This window comes from Anabas testudineus, chromosome 19 (genome assembly GCF_900324465.2).
Source record: "Anabas testudineus chromosome 19, fAnaTes1.2, whole genome shotgun sequence".
NCBI lineage: Eukaryota > Metazoa > Chordata > Actinopteri > Anabantiformes > Anabantidae > Anabas > Anabas testudineus.
Window position 1 is genome coordinate 17,430,836 of NC_046628.1, and position 25,757 is coordinate 17,456,592.

The 25,757-nt window shown below is 42.0% G+C and overlaps 1 protein-coding gene across 1 annotated transcript in view; it reads left to right on the plus strand.

The window, feature by feature from the left end:
• grid1b (glutamate receptor, ionotropic, delta 1b) overlaps nt 1–25,757 on the plus strand; it is a 364,356-nt gene that overhangs the window by 301,925 nt on the left and 36,674 nt on the right. The window contains exons 5-8 of the mRNA XM_026350750.1: nt 9,583–9,636; nt 16,712–16,885; nt 20,078–20,239; nt 22,625–22,744. Coding sequence (XP_026206535.1) covers nt 9,583–9,636; nt 16,712–16,885; nt 20,078–20,239; nt 22,625–22,744 — 510 coding nt within the window. The remainder of the gene's footprint in view (nt 1–9,582; nt 9,637–16,711; nt 16,886–20,077; nt 20,240–22,624; nt 22,745–25,757) is intronic.

A 25,757-nucleotide genomic window follows, 5' to 3' on the forward strand; every position in this document is an offset into this window, starting at 1 on the left:
AAAATCAACACTTCCAGCCGACGTTTCTACGGTGGCCTGTAGGTGCAAAACAAATTAAAAGCCTGTGATGGATTCTAGAAAGTTAGAAAATGAGCACAGATATTTTTCCTGTGTAAATTTGTACGTGTGACACCTGAAAACATGTTTTTTACTTCAGTATGAAGATATAAAGAGTCTATTTGCGGCATCATATAAATATCTCTGCTGTTATTTTAGGATGTTTTGATTAAAAAAATAAAAAGGTTCGTTGTGATCAACCATCCAGTGAACGCACCCTCACACACACTTCCTCAGATGATGTAATGAACTGCCATCTCTCCAGACCTTATTATCATGCAGCGAGACACCTTTACCTGCTCTTTAAAATGGGACACTTCAGTCCCTGTTCAATCTCTATCTCCAACCTCCGTCATGCGCCCCATCGCTCTTTGTGAGCAGTTATAATGGGATGGAGGGCTGAGTGACAGCACCGGACAATACAGAAAAGGAGCAGAGGAAGAGCGTCGCCAGGAAGGATCTGAGGATCTGAGGTGTGTGTGCAGAACGTTACCGTGGCCACTGAAGGCTTTTAGAGCCTCTAATATGAAAAAGAAATAACAGCATGTTCAGAAAAGATGTAATTATCCTCATCATATAGGCAGAACAGACTGCACATATAAGCTTTTAGCCGCGAAGGCTGTCAGAGAAAACCTCATCAAATTCATTACAGGGAGAAAATTGAAAATATGAACTGACCAGAGGGAAGGCAATTTTCTTAGTGACTTATCATTAGTGAAAAAATCAATGTCATGCAGGTAGAAAGTAACGCTACTTTGACTTACCCCGAGGCCGGACAGGTGATTTCCAGTAAAATCTATAAAATCAGCCCTGCAGGAGGAACGGCACCGGGCTCCGAGGTGCACACAGCGCAGAATCACCCACTAAGATATGATATCATATCAACATTCAAATCAAGTCCAATCTGATTCCAGTTATTTTTAATGGTCAAGATCTTTGTTGGTTCCACATCAGGAAAAACAACATCTATTATCAATCTAAATGAGAATCAGTATTCAGAATAGGACAGATTTAACAAAGCCAGAGAACCACATGTAGGAGGTTCTGTGTGTTCTGTGGTCAGTTCCAGTTTCTCTCTCCTGAATTTAAGAACAATCGTTTTCATTTTACCTGCTGGTGAAAAACGGATCAGAGAATAACAGCCCTGAAATAACAACACACGTGAGGACAATTAGAGAAGACGGACTGTGACACAGAGTGTGACAGGGAGTTATGAGCACAGGCCCTGAAATGTGTGTGTGTGTGTGTGTTTGTCCGTGTCATTATGAGCCTGCGTGCACATCCAGCCCAGCTGCCTATCAGCCCTACACTGGCTATCTGGAGCCCAAATATAGCGCGAGGGTTTGGTGTGATTACCACTCAGCCGCACCGCTGCCAGCCTCCCGTCGCCTGCCGCCTTCTCTAATGAAGCCCTTCACCGAAAGGACACTGCAGTCCTCTGTTATAAAGAGTCATACATGAGGCCGTCTTCCTCATATTTACGCCCCAGAAGTGCCACACGAAAGGTGACGTTAGGGGACAAACAAGTCGTGGTCACGTCTCAGGTCTCTGAGGCTCGTTTTTCTTCCTCCACATTTCAAAGATAAAGCCGCTAAATACAGATCTGAAAAATTTTTTAATCTGTGGAATCTATTATTGAATCACTTTATATTCTCAGATGTTCTCAGACTTCTGAGAATGTATGAATCACCAGGAAAGAGTGGAAACACACATTTTCATTCTACTACAGTTCTACTTTATTCATCCACATGTGGAGACTGAAGATGTGCAGTTGTTGTGTGGAGAGAACAGAACTTCTACAGTGTTGTTACCTTTAAGTGTTATTGATGTGATTTCTACAACTTTATGACCATCAGTGAAGATCTTAAATGCTCACAGGGTTTTTCTCCTGGAAACTAAACAAACACCTTTCATCGTGTTCCTCGCTGCAGCAGCAGGTTCATGTGAGAGACGAGAGAGTGTCTTATAGTGCTGATTCTTTTCACCTCACGTTCTCCTGAGATACAACGAGCTGCTACAGGCCGTTTGTTTTCTATAGAAAACAAACAGGCTCCGTGTAAAATGTCCGACTTGTTGTTTTTCACCTGAAAAATTGTGTCTCACACCAGGTGGGTTGGTTTTTACAGATTCTATTTAGACTGGACTCTTCAACTCTAATGAATAAACATGTCCATAGACACAGTTTCATGACAGCTGTTGTTAATTAATGAAGAAGATCCATTAAAAAAATACATTTCAACATAATTCATCCAGTGAATCACTCGGAACTGTATGTATATGTTATGAGGGCCACATGGTAAAATACACATTCAATCCCATAATGAATCATACAAAACGGATGTTGTTGTTGGTCTGTTTTTCAGCTTCATTCAGAATATGAGCAAAGCTTAAAGAGCAGGGTTCACTCGGATGTTACCATCATACTAACGTGCAGTAGTGTGAGATATTCTACATTAAAAAACAGAAACACTCACTACTGTGTTTAAGGTTGAGGTGATGCAGCTGTGCTACATCAGAAGAGGACGTTCACCTCCACTCACGCCTCCATCCAGTCAGAACTCAGGGAAAAGAACAACACGTGAAGATAAGAAGTTCATTTTAACCTTTGCAGTCTAATGGGAAACAAACAGTCACCTCCGGCTCACGATTCAGCTCCGCCCTGCTGCTACAACCCACAGCGATCAGCTGCAGCTTTAGAAGAAACTTTGCGTTGTGTCGCTGTGATCCAGAACTGAAACTCACTACAAACCTCCAGAGAGATGATGTTCGGTGTCTCACATCAGTTCAACCCTCTGATCTGTTTACGTGGTCACAGAAGCTCCTTTTCACCAGTTTACTGCTTTTTAAAAAACCAAGAGAAAGTGTCCTGGAGGAGCTTCACGGTTCCTTATCTCTGGTTCCACTTACACACGTTTCACACTGAACTCATGACACATTCAACACCACTATCATTATGAAACTGAGGGTCTGTTTTCACCTGGATAAAAGCTGTCAAATGCCACGTTTGTAGTGACGGACACTGATCTGTCTAAAAAAACACCTGTTTGTGACCTTTCACAGCGTTTTATCGTTTATTAGTCAGTGAACTGCTGATTAGACAGGATGGACATTGATCTTTTTATCATGTCAAGTGGAAACGCAGCCACTAAAACATGAAGATTGTCCAGTGATGTTTGTCTTTGCAGGTTCTGTTTGACTGATTCATTAATAATTGAGGCTCAATAATCTAACAAAACCATCACAGCAGCAGATAAAAGCAGAGAACCTGATACAACAGGAATATGAGCCCAGTTTCTCCTTTGAGTGTCACTTTGAATTCACCATGACGCTTTTGTTATGTTGAAACTTCTCTGTCTGATGGGTCAGGTACTAATTAATGCAGCGTGTGTTTTAGTCCCATCAGTTAATTCATGTTTAAATGAATGAATAACATTGATCAATGGAGGTGGAGGTGGATGTGGACAGAGAGAGGGACAGGGTGGATACGTTATCAGTGATGTTATTTGTGAACACGCATCATCATGTCTGTAGAAACAGTTTTTATGTTGCAGTAAAGTTCAAGTTGAAATGAGTTTGACCCTCACTTGTTCCATGTCAGTGGTGTTAGTTCGTTCACCCTCAGCTCTCAGCGGTGGATCTGAAAGCCTCCGTGTACTGTGCAGGCCACTGGGGATAAGTAGTGTCTGGTTTCTCAGTGATTTGAGTAAACTGACTCAAGGAGTTCAACACAGCATCTTGACTTTCTGAACATCATATTCCAATAACCAAACATGAGACGTCTTGGTTCTCAGCTTCCGTCTTGTCCTACATGAACTCTTATCTTGTGAAGAGCTGCTTTTAGCGCGGCTCTCACGGGCTTTAACACCCTCAGACAAGATGAGAAGGGTTTTTTTTTTCCAGTGTCTGACAAAGCGAGCGGCAGAGGACGAGTGCTGGAAGTATCTTGAGTCGTCCTGACAGGATCAGCTTGACCTCCAGTCGTTCTTGGAGTCTCGAAGGCCTGGATGAAGGTCATCGTGTTGCTGTTAAAAGCAGCACCCCCTCAAGTACTGTGACACCCTGAAGCTCGGGCTGTTGTGTGTGTGTGTGTGAGTGTGTTTTAAGTGAAATTGGAAAAAGCTGAAATGTGTTTGTGTGATTTGTTGTTGCACATGTATTCACAGGAGTGAAACTGACAGAGCGTCTAGTATTTATTCTTTTATTCATTATTATTAATGGTTTTGATGATTTTCTGATTTGCAGCTTTAGACTGAAAGTAAAAAAACACAGACTTTCTGCTTTTACACATGTATTTTAGGGCAGTTTGTCGAGTCACGGGGGTTCGTTCCCCTGCGCACGTCTCCCTCGTAGGTTTTATCCGAGTCTGTTCCATTAACATGGTGTTAAAAGCAGCCTGTCCCTGGTGTAAGGCCCCCGCTCACTGCTGCTCCCACGCCTGTTAATGCTTGTTGTCAGGAGGGACAGAGGGGGAAAGGCAGCAGGGCATAATATAAACCAGCTAACTCTCTAATCCCCATGTACTGGACCACTGACATCCCCTGAGCTCTGCTGCTGGCTGCAGAAATGAAATAGGAACACTGTGAGAAACACTCGAGTTATTTAACTCTGCAACTTTCATCTTGCAGATTCACAGAGCAGCACTTTCAAAGTGCTCTACGCTCCACAGTTCTGGTTCCTTTTCTGGTTTTGTGAGGCAGACGCAGCGTTGATCAACATTTTTCTTACTGTTCACCATCAATACTGAATCTTTAAACGCGTTGTTTTCACTGGTGGATTCATCCACATTCGGTCTCTTGTGAGTATTGGTGTGAGCAGGTCGGCGAATGTGCGACTCAGTCAATGGAAACGACAGCGTTGTGTTGATGTTAATGAAGGAACATGTCTCCCACTGCAACAGTGCAGCTCATCGATGTGTTTTTTAACAGTGCAGCTCCGCGGCACAGAGTGGAAACACACATCACACACAGCTGTTGTCCTGTTGTGCATTTAAGAATAGAAACCAAACAGTTACCACAAGAAAACACACAGACACTGAATAACAGCGTCTTTACATAGAAGCAGCTCATCACTCAATATTTAGCTGAGCCAATCCCTGATTCTGGCTCCCAGCTTTCATGTATCTGGGGTTCCCGGTCGATCGATACCTCATCACCACCTTGTAAGTTTGATGCTCTGCTGGTGAATTTAACAAACATTTGAAGCGGCGGCTGAGAGGATTCACACGCTGCGGCGTCTCCGTGTTCTTAGAGGCTGCAGTTTGTGTTGCTGTGAATATTTATTTGTAACTCATCGACTGGTTTTTGCTTCGTGTCCTGCCTTTATCTTCTCTGACAGTCGTACATACAGTAACCCGTGTGTTAGTTTAATTGTGAGCACTGGATGTTCTCTGGATGTTTATGATGATCTTTTAATTTGACTCTTTGGTGAAAACATTTTAGCAGACCGTGTAATCAGTGTTGATGCAGCAGCGAGTTAAGACTTAGAGAAAAAGCTTTTTAATCCTAATGATGTTGAGCTTATTTAATTAGCTTGACAACCTCATAGTGGCACTTATGCTCACGGTGTAATTTACACCCCAAAAGAAACTGGGAGCAGTTTGTTTTTGGTAATAACTGTTGTCAGGTGTCATATCCACTAATAAACACGATGGGAAAATCAAATCAATGTATTGTTTTGCTTCTGGCAGGAGAAGGGTCAGTGCTCAGTGAACAGTTCACATAGAAATAAGACCCTCACTGCACAGTGTTCAGTCTAACCGTTTTTTTGTGTGAATTTCAGGACAGAAGTTTGTAAAAAAGAGGGAACACAGGTTCGAAGAGAGATTTCAGATCCAGAAGAGAGTGTTGCACCGGCTCCTGGTGTAGAAGTGGCTGCAGGCTGTGTTGATGCAATAATTTTGATCTGCCCTGTTTTTTAATAATTGATTCTTTTCTATTTAACTGGTTTCGACTGGATCTCTGGGCACCTGTTCAAAGGCTTCACCTGCAGGGCTCGTCCAGACTCGTGTGGGATGTCGGTGATCTGGTTTGGTCAATAGCAGACATGGAGTACATGTGTAGAAACCTAATGAGGCTCAGTTATGTGTGTTCACACAGGTTCAAATGTTCACATGCTGTGCTGTTTTCAGAAGGTTTTACATTCTGCACACAATAAATCTAACTAACGTCGTAATGCTGCTCATTATTCAGCTGACTAATAACATCAGCACCACACAAGTGCAACCTCACCGGGTTCAGTTCCAGCTGCAGCAGCTTGTCCGCTCTGTGGATTTGTTGTGGTCCTGGATCTCGTATATTTCACAAATCTTGGATCTTTTCCTGGGAAGTTTTCAGGACATTCTCTGTTAAATAAAGGCTCACCCCCCTACAGACGACCATGCTTGTGGTGATCAATGGCAAACAGCTCCCTGTGGACGTCCAGAGCTTCACATCACTGAGTATTTTGAGCTGGTAAAATACTGAGACGTCGCCCACAGCACCAAGTGTCTCCTTTCTCTTCCAACTTAATTCCTCAGACAGATGAAGTGATCAAAAGGCCTGACCTCAGCACTGTCACGTATCAGAGGAGAAAGAAAAGGCTAACTGTCTAAAGTCGAGAGGACGCCGTGTTTACAGTCGTATCCCTGCTCCTCGGGCCTGATGTCTGCATGACTTCCTCTGTGTCATCTGGCTCTTTGCTCTCTCTCGCACCGAGCTTCTCACACATTTGTGTAGCTGTCAGTCATGCGAGTCAACCTTCATCATCGTCATCCTCCCGCTCGTCCCCCAGGGAGGGCTGCCGCGTCATGAGGGGTCGCGGTCGTGTTGTGACCTCGTCAGACGACACAATGAGAGGGAAGAGACGGGCCGAGCAGCCAGACTGCAGCCTGTGTCACCGCTGAACAGGTCAGATCCACCTTTCAGGAAACAAATCTCCATGTAGGTTTTTACCCTGAAGATGTTGGCGCCGCTCTGTTGGACGGTTCCAGCTCTCTGGACCAGAGCAGAGCAATATCTATACCAACCATTAAATGTGGTTTGGATGATCACAGTCCCCAAAGGATGATTCCTGTCATTTGATGACACCCTGGTCTTTCCAGTACTTTTCCATATTTGAAGTAATTCTACTGTTGTATTTATATGTACAGTAACTTGTACATGTGAGTAGATCAAGTGTATGCAAGTATTTGAAACACTTAGTATCTTGAGTTGTGGTTTCATGCTGTTCCATTGAGCAACAGGCTGGTGGCAGTAATGTGCCAAGAAGTGCAGCAGTGCACCAAGTAATGCAGAGAAGAAGAAGTAGACTGCTGAGCAGCAAACATGGAGGCAGTAGTACAGGTGAATACTCCCAGACATGAACTCTGCAAATGTTTGACGAGAGCGGCGCTTCAGCCAAGAGGTTCCACAGATTTCAAGGTTTCACACAGAGATTTTGGTGAGAAAGGCTCAAAGTTTTCCTGCACATGTTTAGTTTTTGTGTTTCAGATTAGGGTTTGACTTTTTTCAATGAGCAGAGACCAAAGACATCCACCTTCAACCAACCTGTCGTAGTTCGATTCAGCTGTCACTGCAGAGAAATCACATCTATTCAGCCTGCACTAAATATATACTATTAAAAACAGACATGAAAATAGATGCTGCATTTTATCCATGGTGGAATAAAAAGGTCTGTGCATTCTGCCAGTTCTCATATTGTGCAGAAATACCACACCACATTTTTATTCTCATTTCCCAGCAGCCTTCGCTCCATCTTGTTTCTGTCTCCTGCTCAGTCATCCCATTCACCCACACATTAAAAGCTCCAATGTATGTGTTCCTACCTCGAAGGCTGACGTGTAATTCTTACAGATAACCAATTTCTGTGCCCACAGCAGCAGAAAATAAACCAGAATGCAACACAGCTGTGAGGCTGTGTCTTAGATAATAGAGCAGGAAGTCGGAGAGGAGAAGCCCACAACATGAAATATCATGTTTAAGAGGAACAGAGGTACATAAGGTGAGGAGGTGGTCTCCCTGCTGCCTCAGGTGAGTCATGTTCAAGTGTGTGTGTGAGTGTTAATACCGACAGTCCATCTGTGCCCAGTAAAGGTTACGGTGACAGGTGCAATATCCCCAAGTAGGAAGATGTCATGTGAAATGTGTTATGAGAGCAGTGCTGTGGCCTTTACTATAGGTTAACCTGATAACTGGCATCTGCACACACACACACACACACACACACACACACACAAAATCATCTTAGTCTTTAGGTTGATAAAAAATAGAATTGTCTTTATTTTTTAGTGGCTGCATCTTCTCCATGTTTTTTGCTGAGTCGTGAACTAAGTTGTGCTGAGTGAGCGTGTCGGTGTCGCTGAGGCTGAATCCAGATGAGGAGCTGTTTGGAAACATCTGGCAGTCTGAGGCCCTGGGGACCGAGGACAAAGATGTGACGCAGACAGTTTCCTGTTTTTATCGTTGGTTCATGTTCACGTCATCTCCACTTGTCGTAGTTAATTCGTTAATTCACTCGTCAGTCTCAGTTTTTTTTGGTCGTCAAGCTGTTTTTATATTTTTTTAATTGTTTGTGATCATGTTGGGTCTGTTGATGGTTCTCATCCGTCTCTTTTTAGTCATCTTTAAACTGTTTGTGATGATTTTCTATCCCTGTTTGCATCAGAATGCTACTGTGCTAAATTTAAATATCACACACACACACACACACACACACCTGCATTTAAGAAATTTTCACCACTGAACAAAAATGTAATTTTTCTCATCATTGTTCTTTTAACAGAACAATAAAGTGAATTAATTGGATTGAAGTAGCTTCTATTGAGGAGTGAACATAGACGTAACAAAGAGCTGCACACACTAGAGATTTATTTCTGGAAATGAATCTGAATTTAGACGCGGCTGCAGAAACTAACCTCCCACTGTCGTTACCCTTCAGACAAACATCAACCTGCAGTTTAAAATCACACGTTTTCCACTATGATGTTATACGTGTTGGTCAGTGGTTGGTTTTGATAGACTGATTCATTTTAAAGTTCAAATTAAATGCATTATTCCTAATCCTACTTTCTCTCCTCCTGTGTGGACAGTAAACCGTGACACTCCAGCTCTGTGCAGGGTGACCTGCAGAACTTATCCACTTCTAAGCTCTGCTCCTCTGTGTGCTATCAGCTGCATGCTTGGCTATCATCTGCAGGATGCTGCATGTTATTAGGATTATCACACGGTGGCAAAGGCCCAGGCGAGCTCCGGGCGCTTTGATAAGTACAAACTACTCGCTCTGCTCTCCCCGAAAAGCTTTTGTTGCTCAGCATTTTGGCAGGACAACCCGTCATGAGGCTTAGTTGTTTGTGGGGAGGTGAACTTTTCAAACCAACACACGGCGATTAGACAAAGACGACACAAGTGAGAACAAAGGCAGACAAAGCCTTCGCAGGAGGACCTCAGTGCTGAACCTGAAGTAAAAGCCACATGCTGTGTGGGATTAAATTACCTTTTAACAGTCCTTGTTTTTAACCTTGTCTCCTTCTGTCTCTGTGTGTGTCTGCAGGCAGTGGAAACAAATCTGGCCTCCAAAGACAGTCACTGGGTGTTTGTGAATGAGGTAAGACATGAAACACAGAGACGTTCACTCCACATGACACTAATCTGCATCAAACACTATTTTACAGGCCGTATGTGGCTGATGTCTCAGTTAGGATCCGACGTCATCGACATTATACAGGATGACTTTAAAATGGATTCAACATACGCGTGGTTCTTAATCATATCAAAGGGGACACTGAAACAGTTGGGCTGCTAACAGCTTCAACCTTTTCCACTGCTTCATCGTTTCTCTAGCTTCCTATGAATGAATTACATGAACTGAACTGAACATTAGAACGTTTCTCAACCATTTATACATCATCTTAAGCTAAGATCATAAGATGAGCTATAAGCTAAAGATAATAAACTAATGGATGAAAACATTAACTAAACAGAATCACTCTCACTAAGAACAGTATTTCTTTTTTATCTCTAGATTCAGAAACAGGACATTGTAGAAAACAGTGTATATGCCACATGTTGAGTCACAGAGTTAGAGCCCTGTGTGGTAAACAGGGACACAAGCACAGACGTTAAATTAACTCTTATGGTCCAGTTGCAGCTGTGTAGCACCTTATTTTTGTTATCTTCATGTTATGTGACTTCATCCCAGACTCGCCTTGTGGTCTAACCACTGTTTAACAGTCAGTACCCCCAAAGAAAATAACTCTGTAGAGCAGCAATTAGACCAAAGTCTGTACAATCACTCCAATATTGAACCCTCCAGTAATAAAACTCCTCTATGTGGGATAAAAACAAGCTGAGTAGCTTTTGTGTTGCTTCTCTCCATCTGCCCTTCTCCAACACCCCGAACCCTTTGTTGGGGATCCACCAGCATGGGCAGCTTTCCATGCTGAACACAAAATTGAAATGAGTGGGGGTGACAATGGAAAATCACAGCACCCTCCACCACAGCTGAGATTGTGTTAAGCTCCAACCGGCTGATCTCCAGAGCTGTGACTTCTACTGATTCTCTGCCAAGTGATTGCTGGGCTGTTTTTTTTTTCTGTTTAAATTATCTTTCCTTTTTAATTTGTCACACTGCTCCCAGTATCAATATCCAGACATCTTCTGAGGCAATTAACTGAGCTGACAGGAGTGTTAACAGCATAATTCTGAGCGAGAAGGGGGGAACTGTCATCTTCTGAAGGCTGAATACAAAACCTCACAGCTTGCTTTCAGTGCCAGATTTTTTCCTTTTCTTTTTACCTCCCAGCTTTGTACCAACCTCCTAATCCACTTAAAATTCTGTGCTTTGTTTCAAAGTCATCATTTAACTAATTATACTCTGCCTTTTAATTAACCACAACAATGAAACACTGTTGAGAATCCCCAGCAGAGTCGCTCATTTGCCAGTGTCTGTTTGGGCTTTTCAGCACATTAAACACTGTTTATGATCTAATATATTTCAACTGATAAATATGTGTGTGTGCTGGCTCCAATTCAGATGTGAGAAGTGAGCACGGTGTAGCACGGTGCCTTTTCTTTCATCTGGACAGGATCTAAATGGTCAGTTCATCGTATTTTAGTGCCTATGATTTCAGATTTTAAAGCATTTCTAATTCCAAACCCCCTCAAACTCACATATTTTTATGGTTTGTTTAAACATAACTCTACTTTCTCCTGGTCTCATCTTAGTTAAGTTGGTGAGGTCTAAATTTATAGATGCATTTATTACTTGATATTAATAGTTTGATGCTGCAGACACATTCTAGCTGTCAATAAAACCCACATGGGAAATTAATGACAGTACAGTTTCACTTAAAGACTCTAAAGGTTATTAAAAAGGTAAAGTGGTATAGTTCGTGTCACTGATGCAAAAAGTCTCACTAAACACTTAGAACACTGGTAACTGTGAACATGGCGACAAAGAGCTTAGTTTGTGCAAAAAATGCACAAATAAAATGTGACTGAATTTCTAATAATGACAAGTTAAATTAGAAAAACAATCCCATGTGTCACAGCAGGTGAGTCAGACAGCTCGTCAGCCTCCACCGCCCTGTTTCCTTCCCCGTCTTCTCCTCCTGCTTCCCTCTGTCTTCCCACCGTCCTCCCTCGCTACTGTGAGGGTTTAACAGCGTCTGTGTGTCGCGTGCCGCTGAGCTCAGACAGTAACACAGGTAGTTTCTAGTCCTGGATGTCGGTGCAGTGAGATGTCAGGTGTCTTGTCAACAGACAGAATCTGCAGACGAGCTGATTTCCATTTCCTTCTCTTCCCTTTCCTCTGTCTCCTGTCATTCCCTGCTCCTCCCTCCATCCAGTGTTTAAGGCCATGGAGCAGAGAGTCTCATCTTCTTATACACTAAATCTACATTTATATGTTCAACACGTTTTTTATCCATGTATTATTAAACATATACAGTAGAGACTAATGATCACGTTAACACAGCTAAAAGGCCCAGTCTACACCCTGAGCTGCGGCCACCTGTTGCTGTCTGCAGTCTGTTTTCATGCATCATTGTTGTGTGTTGATGATGAAATGACCCATGGAGCACCTGTTCTACAAGCAGGTAGAGGATGTGATGGTAATTTGTCACAATATGATTCTCTAAAACAGCGATTGATGTGAAATTATGTTATTTCCAAATGATAAGGAGTTATTTCAGTGTTTCCACATTTTAGATTTTTAAATAAGTCGGTGAACCTGAGGGTTAACCTGTCCGACCTTCACTTCTAAAATAAGACCCAGCGTGTGTGAAACCAGAACCACTTAACGTATAAGAGAGGTTTGATTGTTCCTGTGTCATGGTAAAAAAAGACATATCTCGCTGTGCTTGGTGTGCAGCTGTGTTCAGACAGCTGGGGTCGGCGTGTGTCGTGGTGGGAGGCATTACAGTACACAGTCAGTCATGTTGTCAACAGAAGGACAGCGTCCCTCTCACCCTCTGTCTACCGGCAGCACTAACAGCCTCAACCAGACGACACTGCTGACGCCAATTTAAGACCCAGAGAGAGAGACTTTCAAACAGATCAGCAAAGGGAGGAGAACTGAGAACAAACAGAGGTGTAGAGAGAAGTGTTACAGTAATGAGAGAGAGAGTGAGGTGAAGAGAGACGAGGACAGTAATTAACCAGAGGTGGGGGGAGGCAGGGAGGTGAGACAGAGCTGACAGAGACGATCAGTGGGCGGCAGTGAAGCCCAGTGTTTAGACAGCATCTGTGAGGCAGCAGCTGTCAGGTCTGATCCGAGGAACGACCGTGAATCCACAAAGTGTCTGCAACCAACACAATGAAGCAGCTTTTTGAAACGTGGGAATGAAAAAGAAAATCACCTGGTTATTTAATTTGTGCTGAAACATTTCCACAGCATGACCATGTGTCCAACAGAAATGAACAGAACAAAGACAGAGAGGCCTCGTGGTATGTTAGTAATTAGACTCTATCATGAAAAGAAATATTTTCACAGCCCATGACGCAGGAACTGAATGTTTTTCCTCAGTAAGGTTGAGACACTAGTGTGAGAGGTGAAAATGTGCCGATGACAGCAGCGCCACGAGGTTCTCGTGTTATTTTCAATGTTTTTAAAAGAGTTTCAGGCCTCAGGAGTTTCGGGCACGCTAACATGATGTGGAGCTACTGGTCACATCCAGCAGCAGCATCAGGGTTTGTCTCCAGCTCATGAGTCTCAGTCCAACAGTCCCTCTTTTACTCTGTTTTTGGTCTCCTCCACCTCTTTAGCTGCTAAATGCTCCGCTTTGATCCTCCTCCTGTTTTATAGGTTTCTCTGTGAGGCACTCGTGTTACGAGACTCTAATCAATGAGCTGAACGTCAGTGTGAAGCTGCAGATTCAGCTCATCACACACACATTTAAAAACCATCATTGCTTCAGGGCTTTGGTTCTTTACTCAAAGAAACATAACACATACTACAGCCTGTGACAGGATTTACACTGTATGTTAATTGGTTCTCATAAACCTCTACAACTATTTACTGTAGTAGTAAATAGTTGTACCTGTGTTCAACCTTCCTTCGATGCATTCAGAGACTTTTCTTCTGATAAATTACCCTAAAAAAAGAAATAGCTTCAGTGTCTTTGCTGCACAGCAGTGTGTGTTGTGTTGTATGTTAGAAATGGTTCATGTTAAAGAAAACCTAATTACCTGAGGCGTCCATTGGAAAACAGTTGCTGTGGCAGAGTGAAAATTGACTCTAACTGTAAATGACACCAGTCTGTGTCTTTGAAATGCAAATCAGATGTGAACAATAAGCAGCTCCAGGTTACATTAGAGCTGCTCCAGGTGTGGCTGTTCAACCATACGTCTCTATCGACAGCTGAATCCATCAGACGCTTGTTCCTGTGTCCTGTGTCTCTTTATTTCTTCCTCTGTGCTCTTTTTATCTCTCCCCATCGCTGCACAGAAAGAAAACAAAGGCTAATGGCTTGTTAGACCGCAGGTAATGAGAGCAGAGGAGCTCTTCCAGCAGGGATTAGTAGGTACAAGTCTGTTTGAAAAATAATCAGGCTGATAATAACTCAACACCAAACGGTGAGTTCCCCTCAGCTTTAAAATAAAATAAAGAGCATCAGATTCAATAATGCTGCATCTGATTTGTACGTAAATGATGTTCTATTGTTTACTGCAGAGGCCGAGTCGTTTCCGTGCAGACACTTGAAGGTGAACACGCACTTGCACTAATCTGGTTTCTTTTTGTGAGCACTGCTGTTTAATTCAGTATGAGAGCAGGCATATGATGTTCTGTGTTAACCATCAGCCTCACTGCTTGAGAAGAAGCATCTTCAGACGGCGTCCCATCCATCCTAACAGCACCATTATCTGTTCCTCGAAGTTGTATTACATTCAGTGCTGCGTTTCTCAGAAAGTACTTGCTCTCCTGATTCCTCCTGTGATTCCCGAGATCCTCAGCTCACCTCCCATTGGTGCTCAGCATCAGCCTCTCTTAAGCCTGCTTGTGCCTGAATGCAGGTCATTACCATCCCTGTGATATCACATCCATTTCAGCTCTGCCTCCATTTTGTGGTTGACAAGTGGCACCAACTGGTTTGGAAATTGGTTGTATTACTGTGTCTGTGTGTGAGTCCCGCTGTGCAGCCTTTAACCCACAGGCTGTGCTGTTAAACAAAATCTTCAACATGTCATCTCACCTATGTTATATTTTATATTCTAAACCTGATACTTCAAAAACCCTGAAACCCTTATCTACATTTTTCCTTCACTCTTGTTCTGGATCTAGTTTTTATGTTGTGTTTCCTGGTGCTGCTTCGTGACTCGTCCATGCTCTGCAGACACCACCCTTCGCCTAAAGATTGATTTATGCTTCTACATCCAGTCCGTGCTGAACCCTGATGGGAACCTCCCCTGAAATGTAGCTGATACTAATCAGTTACTTCTTGTCTCTTTGGACAAGAATTGCATGAAACCGAAGAAAACAAGATCACCACATGGTCCACTTTGGACCTTCTGTGGAGCTTTTCATTTATTAAAGTCAGAAACGTCTCTCAGCTCTGGAAGGCTGAAGAAAATGATGCTGTCATATTTACTTGGGTTCCTGATTGGCATAAACACGAGAGAAAGTAAAAACATTTCAACAAACAGACACATTTTTAATGTCTTGGCAGCAATTATAGGACCTGCAATCAAAGTTGTTTTGATTTTAAGCCCTTTAACCTGACAGAATGACAGGTTTCCAAACTCTTCCATAAATGAGCTGAGTCCATGTGACTTTGTTTACAAAGTGGTTCATTTTTAATTGGATAAGAAGGACTTAAATACAACAAATGCAAGAAAGCCCCTGATCACACAGGATTAGCATTGCAAGGAGAGGTGGGGGATCAGTTGTTCCCCGTGCTTCCTGGTAATTTACCTCAGTGTTGCAGACAGGAGTTTTAAAAATGTGCAAAATGACAGGACGAGGTCTATAAATACATGAAGATTCAGCAGGTTGAGGCCAGAAGAGAGGGACGAAAGCCTCCCAGGAGAGTGGAGAGGAAGACAAAGAGGTGAGACGTGAGTCAAAAATCACCTTTCTTCTCGGAGGAGACATGAAACACATATTGATGACGTTCAGTGCGACTCACACTTCCAGAGGATATCATTATGTCTGATGTCCGTCCAGATTAAACCTCGCTGAACAGAAAAGAGGCTGTCGGAATCCTCTCACCTTTAGGTTCTCTGCAGTACAAAAGTTATCCAGTGATAATTGTCTGTACATCCATAGGAGCAGGGTATAAACTACAGATAGAGACCTGGAGCAGCTCATTTTCACGGGGTCTTGATGTCCTCACAGCGCTAATTTTTCCCCTTGTCATGTTTGCAATTAAGCTGCAAACACGATTCTGCTTCTGTAGAGAACATGACGCCCTGGATCGATTAGGTTCTGATTCAACGTCTATTAAGCGGAGCGAGCTGCGGGGAGGTGGTTTGGCTGGATGGCAGGCGTACAAAGAGCAGGAAAATTAACCCGGACTGGAACTGGATTAAAGTCACTGACCAGAGCAGGTACTATTAAAATCAGCCCACCTCCTCTGGAGAAATAAATCCAGTGTGAACGTCGACTCCTCTAATAGAAAATAAACTGAGTCACTGGTTGGGTAAACTCCAGGTTAAGTTGTGCACTGTAATTATGTTTGGTGCTATAAAACATAATAAACCTAATGTTATTCATAGATTTTTTTTAATGCTTTTAGAGTTAGATTGAGCCTATCTATAATTACACCTCACAGGAAATTAATTGGGTTTCTCTGCATCAAAGCAATTAAATGTGCATCAATAAAAGAAGCTTTTTAATGGCCTGTGTGAATCGTCCGTTCTGTTTGGCTGTGACACTGATTTGTTTTTCTGTGTGAAAACTGCCTGATCACTGCTCTTAATTAATGTGGCACAAGAAATAAACATTATTTTATCCATCAGGTGCCGAGTTGAAGCCAGCTCCCGGTGAAATACACACACTCATTTAAACACATACACACACTTAACTCTCACCTCAACACTTGAGGAATCTGCTCCAATCAGCTTCTGCCTCTTAAAAAATTGGAATCAGACTTGTAGGAAAACAACAATCAGTCAAGCTCTGCTAATTAACATGCAGGTCAATAACTTCTCCTTCACTCTGTCCCGACTCGGTGTCTCTGCAGGAAATCAGCGACACAGAGATCCTGGAGCTGACCCACAGCGCGCTGGGCCGCATGACGGTGATCCGGCAGATCTTCCCACTGTGGAAGGACAGCAGCAACCGATGTATGAGACAGAACCACCGGATCTCCTCGCTGCTGTGTGACCCACAGGAAGGATACCTGCAGAACCTGGAGGTAGTGGACTGGTTATTGGATCTTTATGAGCCACAAGCTTCAGTTTCAGACCTGGTTTTAGCTGAATTTATTATATTTACTCTAGTTTGAAGCGAACCAAGATTTTAATGACGTTTGAACACAAAGCTGCAGATAATTCATCATAAGAGGGTGTATATTTTCTCTTATGGCATTTTGAGTAGAAATCAATCATCAGACAAACAACATGACAAAAACAATACTAAACAATATTAAACAATAAAATGGGGAATTATTAGTTTCTGTCTGTTGCCATAAATTCATCAGCAGCATCTTCGTCACATCTGCGTGCTAATTGTTTCACTAGTTTCAGGAGATTCATGTGATGCTCTGCAGGGATGGAGGCCTGCACAGTTCACTTGCACAACTTGGTTTTGTTTTCTGCCTCCTACTTTATATTACTCGCATTCATTTTGCCAAAGTGAGGGCGCTGTGGCCCAGTCAGCACACAGCAGGCTGCTGTACAGATAAAAATCATGTCCAACAGAACAAATGGGACCATGGTGACCTCGAAAAGCCAAATATTTCTTTTAATTGGAAAGTTTTTGTGTGTAAATAACAAATCCTCCAGTTAATAATCTTTTAGTTTATTCAGAATAATTGGTGCCCTCCAATTCGTCTTGTGAATGAGTGAAGCTCCTGACACAAATAATTTAAAAAGTTGTGTCTGACAGACAAACATGAAGATTCACGCCTCACTCCCTGATAACCCTGCATAACGAGACTGCTGAGAGCGAGTGGATGAGTAGTTCAGAGGAAACATGAAGCTGATCAAGGGCACAGTTTAGTCACTCAGAGCACAAATGATTCATCTGAGGGAACAAATAAAGTAAGTAGAGGACAGAAATTATTCAATTAAGGAAAATGAAAAAGGAAAGTCACATTTTTCCAAACTTTCATTCACTTTCGCTTCAACATTTATTCTACTGCCCGACCTGATCTGTAGAGGGGCTGTTTGAACACTTTCATGTGTTCTTCCACCCATACAGCTCCTGTACACATGGAGTGTACGGAGCGCTGTTCTGGTATCAGCTGATTGAACCGGTGTCACTGATCCTGGAGCAGCGTGCAGCCGACACGTTCCGACATTTTGTTCGTAATTTCACATTTTCAGATTCTATTATACTTTAGTGATATGCAGAGCTGCTGAATGTTCACAGAATACTCAGCAGCACAGTGATATATGCAGGCGGTGCTTTATCTAAGACAGCGGACAGGGAGCATCAGTTTTATGTTTCAACACTGAAAGAACCTTTTATGGTTAAGTGTGACTGAGGACGGTGAAACACGGTGATAACACATTTATCATTGTGCTGGTGAGAACTTTATTTTAGATCAACATAGACAGATGTGGCTCTCAGTTGCATTTGGCCACCGTCACTTTTATTACAATGATAGATTTTACTGTATCTGCTGACTTTTTAAACACATGATATACTTTCATTTTCCTCCAAAGTTGGGTCTTGGTGGTACCAGGTTCAGTAACGTAACCCAGTCATACCTCTCCCCAGTCATGTTCTCCAGCTCCCCCCTCCTTGGGAATACCAAGGCATTTACAGACCAGATGAGATATTTAGTCTCTTATGTTCTCAGTTTGCCCTGAGGTCTGCCCACAGCACCCTCCGAGAGTCGCCACCTTAACGTGGTGGTGTTTGAGCATCGCCGTGATCCTGGGAGCTGTGTTGTCCTGCTAGGACAGAGCGAGCGAGTCTGAGAACACTGATGAGATGGTCCTTTCAGCGTTTCACCTCGCCCAGAGTAGGGAAACCAGGCCTGAGTGGGACTCGATGGTCCAGCAGGGGCCAAAATAACATGGATCTGCCACCTTGTGGGAAGTAGAAAGAGGTTTTAGGATGTAATCCAGAACCAGAGTTTCAGAGTTCAGGGTCAATGTAGCGTCTGTGATATTTGTCTAAATGGGGTTTAATTGTGTCTGTTGGCTGCTGAGCAGGTAGTGAAGAGGCTTTTGAATAAACACAATGAGGTTGTGTTTCTAACTTGAGTTACAACGTGACCAGTCCTGGTCTCAGTTGGGCTTCAGTATAAGAGTCGACATGGCCAAAAGTCTTCTTCTAAAGTGGATGTTTGATTTCTGAACACTGTCTTACTGCTGATGGATCCTCCTAATGTGTTGGAGTGCGATGACATCCAGACAACACACAATCAGCTCTGTCAACACAACAGGAAGACACACTTAACTATTATACCTCTTATTTCCTGTGAAATATCACAGTGACAATGAAAGACAGCAAACAGAAAGATTACTGTAATTCACTCTGACAAATGTGTTTCCTGTCTTCTATTTGTGGAGACGAGTGCAGTTTTCTGCATGACGTTGGACGTCTGGACCTCGTCTCTCTCTTATCTTTCCCTCCTCTGCACCTTCTTTCCTGTCGTGTTCTGCTCCTGCTTCATGTTTTCAGCATGTTTCCTGTACGTCTGTTTGTTTTACCTTTTGCTCATTTATTTCCTCTTTCAATCTTCTCTCTTCTTCTTGTTTCCTCTCATTTACAGTCTTTGAACATGTAGGAACAACAAGGCTGATGTGTTTGTTTCTGCTTTGGACCAAAGACGTTTGTGTTTGACATCAGAATCCAAACGTTTGTTCACCTACATACATTTGTATGTATTGTTTGCATTTAGATGATTAAAAGTCTTTAATTTTCTAATTGTTCTACTAAATTTCTTTGTCTATTTGCATACTTACTCTTCTTCCTCGTCTACCTCACTCCTCTCCTCTCTTCTCCAACTATCTCTCTCCTTCCCGTCCTCTGAATCTTCAGTGTTTTCATTTCATTGTCATATTTTTCTTGTTTTGTCCTCGACCTCCCTCGAACCTCTTCACAGCGTTTCTCCTTGGTGTGAAGCCACTGCCACTTGAGCAGCTGTGAAACTACAGCGAGAAAATCGAATTAGACAAAATGTAGAGTAGGTGCAGAAGAAAATCATCAGGAAATGAAAAACGCACACATCAAATGTAAATGTATATTGGGAAACGGATCCAAACCCGACAGTTCTCCTGTGTATTTACTGTAGGTCAGCTGTTCTACTTAGAGGATTTCTTCATCTTTGGTGTTCATCCAGTTAGTGCTTTGTTCTCATGTTGTTGTTGTTGTTGTGTCTTTGACATCAGACATTAAAACAGATTATTTTTCACTCATCTCCACTCTCCAGGTGTCCAACCTCTACCTGTACGACAGCGTGCTCATGCTGGCTAATGCCTTCTACAGGAAGCTGGAGGACAGGAAGTGGCACAGTATGGCCAGTCTCAACTGCATCAGGAAGTCCACCAAGCCCTGGAACGGAGGCTGGTCCATGCTAGAAACCATCCAGAAGGTACCGAGTCTTTCCAAGAACAAAGCAGATCATCAGATGGGGCATTCAGGACGAGAACAAAAACTTGGTGCAGAGGTTCACAAACTTTCCAGTGCTCTGTAGACACTCTTTTAAAATTAGGATTTATTCACGGTTACACAAATATTTAATTTGTATTCAACTTATGAGTAGATTTATATGTTTGATGTCAGCAACCAAAAATACATTTTAAATGTTATTTTTGTTTGAACTGAGGCTCAAATATAGAAGAGTTCATCAAAGAATACTCAGTGTACTGAAGTGCTCTAATGAGTCTTTTTCAAGGCTGCTGAACTGATTGAATGTGCTTGTTAACAGACCAACTTTTCCTTGATCTCATCTGTAGCATTGAAACAGAGAAGTACAGCTTACACTGTACACTAATCCAAATCAATACAGCTTAAAACTGAATTTGCTGATTGAATAAACCTTTCGAAAGAACAATAAAGTATGATTTGATTATATACCAACCTTAAATAAAAGAATATACAACCTCTTCTGAAAAGTTGCTGGTGAAATATGAAATAGCTTAAATCCTGATGTGCATCTAAATTGAATTGAATCAAATTGAGTCTCATTCATGAGTCTAATTTGTGCTTTTCAGGCATGCAGCCGAGCCCCTCAGAGAGTGGATAGTTGTGTTTTATTAAAAAACATCAGTTTGTTTCTTTGACATCTCTCATCGTAATAGCAGCTTTTTCTCTTTCTGTTTGCTGTTTAATATGAGAACCTGTTGGACAGCAGAGGCTTTGCGGTCAGTACCTGCTGCAGAGACGCTGTGAAATGCTTATTAATGCAGATTTTTCATACAACTGGCAAATGATGAATAATGAATGAAATGATAATAAAAATCAATTGTGCTGCATATTCAGTCAGTGCCTCAGACAGCAGTCAGTGAGAAGTGTCCATTTTGAGAAATAAAGTAAACCAAAGATGGCGTTTGTCTGATTTCACACACAATCAGGGAGCATCTAGCACACCTGGGATGAAAAAGGCGTCTTAGCAACTATAAAACTTCCATTTAGATTTGGAACCTACTTCTTCGTGTGTTAGAAAGTAATTTAGCCTGAATTTTCTCCTATGGAGCCAAATCTTTCCTCTTGAACTGTAATGTTCCCACCAGCCGCCGTCTCTCTGATGATGGGATAAAAAATGAATGTGTGTGATGGCGACAAACTCAGTGTGAAAATAGCTGAACTCTATCTTTTCTGTCTGTAAGTTCTTTTTGTTCCGTACAGAGTTAACCTTCCTCTATTCCATCCTGAAGTGAGCTAGTTCAGTTGGGCGGCTTTAAGAGTTTGTTACTAATAGTTTTGATGAAACACAAATGAATAAATAGCAACCTCTTCTGACTTTGTGGGACGCGGCTAAGCAAACTAAAAACGCTATCAAACATTGTTTTCATCCAGGTGACAATGAGTGCGACCTTTGCAGCTGACAGAGGAACATTTAGTTTGTTGGCCTGTGGTGATGTGTGTCTTCGCTCTTGCTTTACATCTAACATGAACTGATTTGAGTCATGAAATGACATTTCACCCATGACCTTTCAGCAGAGCAGCAACGCGTGTCATGAGCTGAATCCAGCTCATTCAATCAGGCTCTGATAGTTTATATGACATCCCATGTATCTCTAAACACAGTTTGTCAATGTATAATCTACATTAAAGCCGTGGATGTAAACAACAGGAGAAGCAGAATCACGAATTGAGCTGCTCATTATTTAAGAGCTATTGATTAATTGGGTCTGTATCTATATTGGTTCTCTGGCATTTGATGAACATCAGGTGATTGGATGCAGCCTGGTATGAAATGGACAGGGAAGGTGAAAGCAGCAGGTTCAAAGGTCAGAGTGACAAAAGTCTCTTGGTCAGGTCTTCATGGAGCCTTGAAGCTGTTTGTTTTACTCTCTCTCTTTCCTTCTCTTGTCTTCCATCCTCCCTCTCTTCCTTCCTTGTATACTATCTCCGCCTCCACTTCTTGCTCTGACCGCTTTTATTGTCTTTCTCCCTCCATCATCGCTCCCTCTACATAACAGCCTCTCTCATTCACTTGATTTTGTTTTATCTGCCCAAGCATTAAACTTAACAATATTGCCAAGGCCTGTTTTACAATGGGAACATTGGATAATGGATGGCTTAATAAAGTAGCAGTTAATGTCTGCTCGTGTGTGTGAACTTGCTTCTTGTATGTAAAGTTCAGTCGATAATCAGCTTGAATCAACATGAAATAACAAATAAATTCAAGCACAACCATATAAAATAAAGAGGGAAGGATAATAGAGAGTTCTTTAATTCTGAAAGAAGTGGTTATCTTGTTTGGTAAAACTGTAACTGGGAGATTTTAAATCTCTCTTTCCGCTTCCTCCAGGGCAACATCACAGGTCTGACAGGTACGATGGATTTTAAGGACAGCGGCTCCAACTCCCACGTCCAGTTTGAGATCCTCGGGTCCAGCTTCAGTGAGACCTTTGGCAAGGACATCAAGAGGGTGAGTTCACAGTGTCTCACTTTAAATGAATGAAGTGGAAATAAATGGTGCAGAGGTGATATTGCCTGCATGTGTCAAACCAAACAAATGCAGCCAGACATTGGAACTGAATGGACATTTGGTACTTTATGAGACACTTGATAGGCTTTTTCTGTTCGCATACTGTTCGCATAAGCTAAACGTCTTACGTTAGCTGTATGATGGATGGAAGTCAATATTGAGCTGTTTTACAAACGGTCAGTCGGAGTGGTCTCTCTGTCCTAACTCTGAATGGTGTCGCTAAAATCTTCAGACGTGGCGGGGAAACAGTTATTAATGGTATTTGTCAGTGTTTTTCAGTCGCTTGACAAGTTTTTGGTGCTTCAGTGGTCTGGGACCAGACTAACCATCAATAACTACAATATTATTTTTGTCCAATAAACCTCTGTGCCAGCAGCTCAGTCTGACACCTACCTCAAACTCACACTCACACTCTGTTACACACAGTCACAGTCAAATTAAAGCAAAGTTGCTGTCGTTCACACGAACCTCTTTTCTTTCACACATGAATACGCGTTATCACACATATAGTACATCTCTTCGCATGCTCTGTGCGCTCTCACACTCTTTAACACACGTGCACAGCCAGTCTGTGACAGACACACATGCTTTTACTGTGCACATGCACATTCTCTTTCATTCATACACAGACATGAACATACACATGGTTATTGTCACATTTGCAAACACGCAAGTTCAACAGATTTTGTGTTTCATTAGTTTTAACCATGTCTTTAAACTGGTATTCACTGGGTATATACAGTACTGTATGAAGTACTAACCTCCTTATAGAGAACACACACACACACACTCGCTCTCTCTCTATCTTCAGTGTTGTTCAGAGCAGTGTCAGTCTGACAGCGCTGCCTTGTACTATAGAGCAGCGCTGCAGGCTGTTGTTGTTGTTGATGCAGTTGAATGTCATCAGTCATCACGTCGGCCATATTGAAGTAGCACAGACCTGGATTTAGTATTTCTAAAATCCTGGCAACTTACTTGTGTGGAGCTCACAATATGTACGGACAAAGTGTCCAGACTACTTCTGTTTCCTTTGTATGCCACTTTTGTCTGCACCTGTGCTCCACTGGGAATAAGTGGCTCATTCATAACAAAATAAAACATGACAGAGCAGTCAGGATGTAAGTCAGGACAGGACTCGTAAATATGGAACATTTAAAAAGTTTGTCAGGTACGCTTCATTATCCTTCCAAATGTTTAAGTTGTACGCTACATTAAACATATTACTCATGAAATCACTAAGTGGTTTACAAACTGTGAGAAGTGTGTTGATTCTGCTTGTGTATAACACTGTCACACACACACACACACACTCTGGTGGTGGATCACTATGAAACATCCTCTAGTTTATCTGTAGCTGCACCCCTACTGCTAAATCATATTTTATCCTTTGTTTCATTTTATTTTAGATGTTTATTAAAATATTTCCTTATGCAGCATGCTACTGTATAAATAATAAAAAATAAGAAGCTCCAGCAGTACTTCAAGTTCCCAATTCATTGACACAAGGTGACATTTCTAAAATATGTTACAGTAAGAAATCTGATTTTCTACCACCCTGTTGGTGGCAGTCATGACACATTACACATTCTGGTACAGGACTGTTATCTACAGTAAAGCATATTCATTTTGTCCTATTTTATCACAGTACTGCAGACAAAGCTCTTGAAACTTCTGGGAATATCCCACATAACATAGAGATCATCGACATCCTCGTCTGATTCTAACAAGTGGCTAAATGATCATAAATCAATCACCTTTGAAAACAGGACACCAGACTAACAAGGGACAGAAACAATTCTAGATCTGGTCAAGATTAGAGAAAACAGATTTGTGGAAGATGCAGACTTGTAATAAAATTACAAGTTGGAAGCTTAGTGGTGGACTGATGATATAGTTTGTTGACAACTTAATAACAGTAATTTCTCAGTGATAAAGGAAAGTTTGTGTGAGGCATCAGCTCCTGTAGAAACCATCGCAGACTGTGTACGTACCAAGAAAAGGGACTATTCTAGTTCTTGTCCTGTGAGACATAACTTCAGTTCAGCACATCTTCAGTCTTTGTTAATGATAAATATTATGTGTACAGTTTTCTGTGTTAACAAATCTGTGTATTAACACATGATGGCCAAGCATGTTATTAAACTTAATCAATATAATTCGCATTGTATTCTCCATAGCTCATTAAATCCCACTGTGTTATTTCCAAAACCATGTACAGTGCTGCAGGGCGTCCTCGGGCCTGCTCCTGCTGCTGTTGTCAGAACATGATCACTGTCTAATAATAATAATGTGTGTGTGTGTGTGTGTGTGTGTGTGTGTGTGTGTGTGTGTACACAGGTTGTCTTCAGGCGCTCATCTGCTTGCACCTACACTACGTAATGTTGTTTGTTAGTGTTAGTGTCAGGTTTTCATCTAACATAAAGATGTACCCTGTTGTCTGACACACTCGTTCAGACTCATTATTCTGCAGAGAGCTGATGGGAAAAGGTCATGTTTTTATAGAAAAGAAAATGAGAGGAAACAGATTGAAACATCAACACAGCAGCTATAAGACAGTTTGCACACATTATGGACATGTGACAGGAGCGTTCAAGGTGGTGGTGACATGTTCTACTGTTGTATTTCTTTAAATACTTTTATTTTTGCCTTACACTTACACAGAGTTTCATGTTGATTTAACTAAAACCTCCTGGAGCATTTTTCTGGGGCTATCCAGCTGCCAAAAAAGGACCTGAGTTGCCCTCAGTTATCAGCTTGACTCGCAGCGATAAATAACCAACAGCAGTGGTGCTTTGGAGATTATTGTTGCCTGGATCTTGCCTTTGGGACTGTACACACAGTCACTTAGTGGTGAGGTTGTCTGTATTATATGCAACCAGAAAGAAAGACCTGGATAGGCTTTTAAAGGCAAAAACAAATCTGTGGTATTTTCATCGAAGCCTGAACATAATCT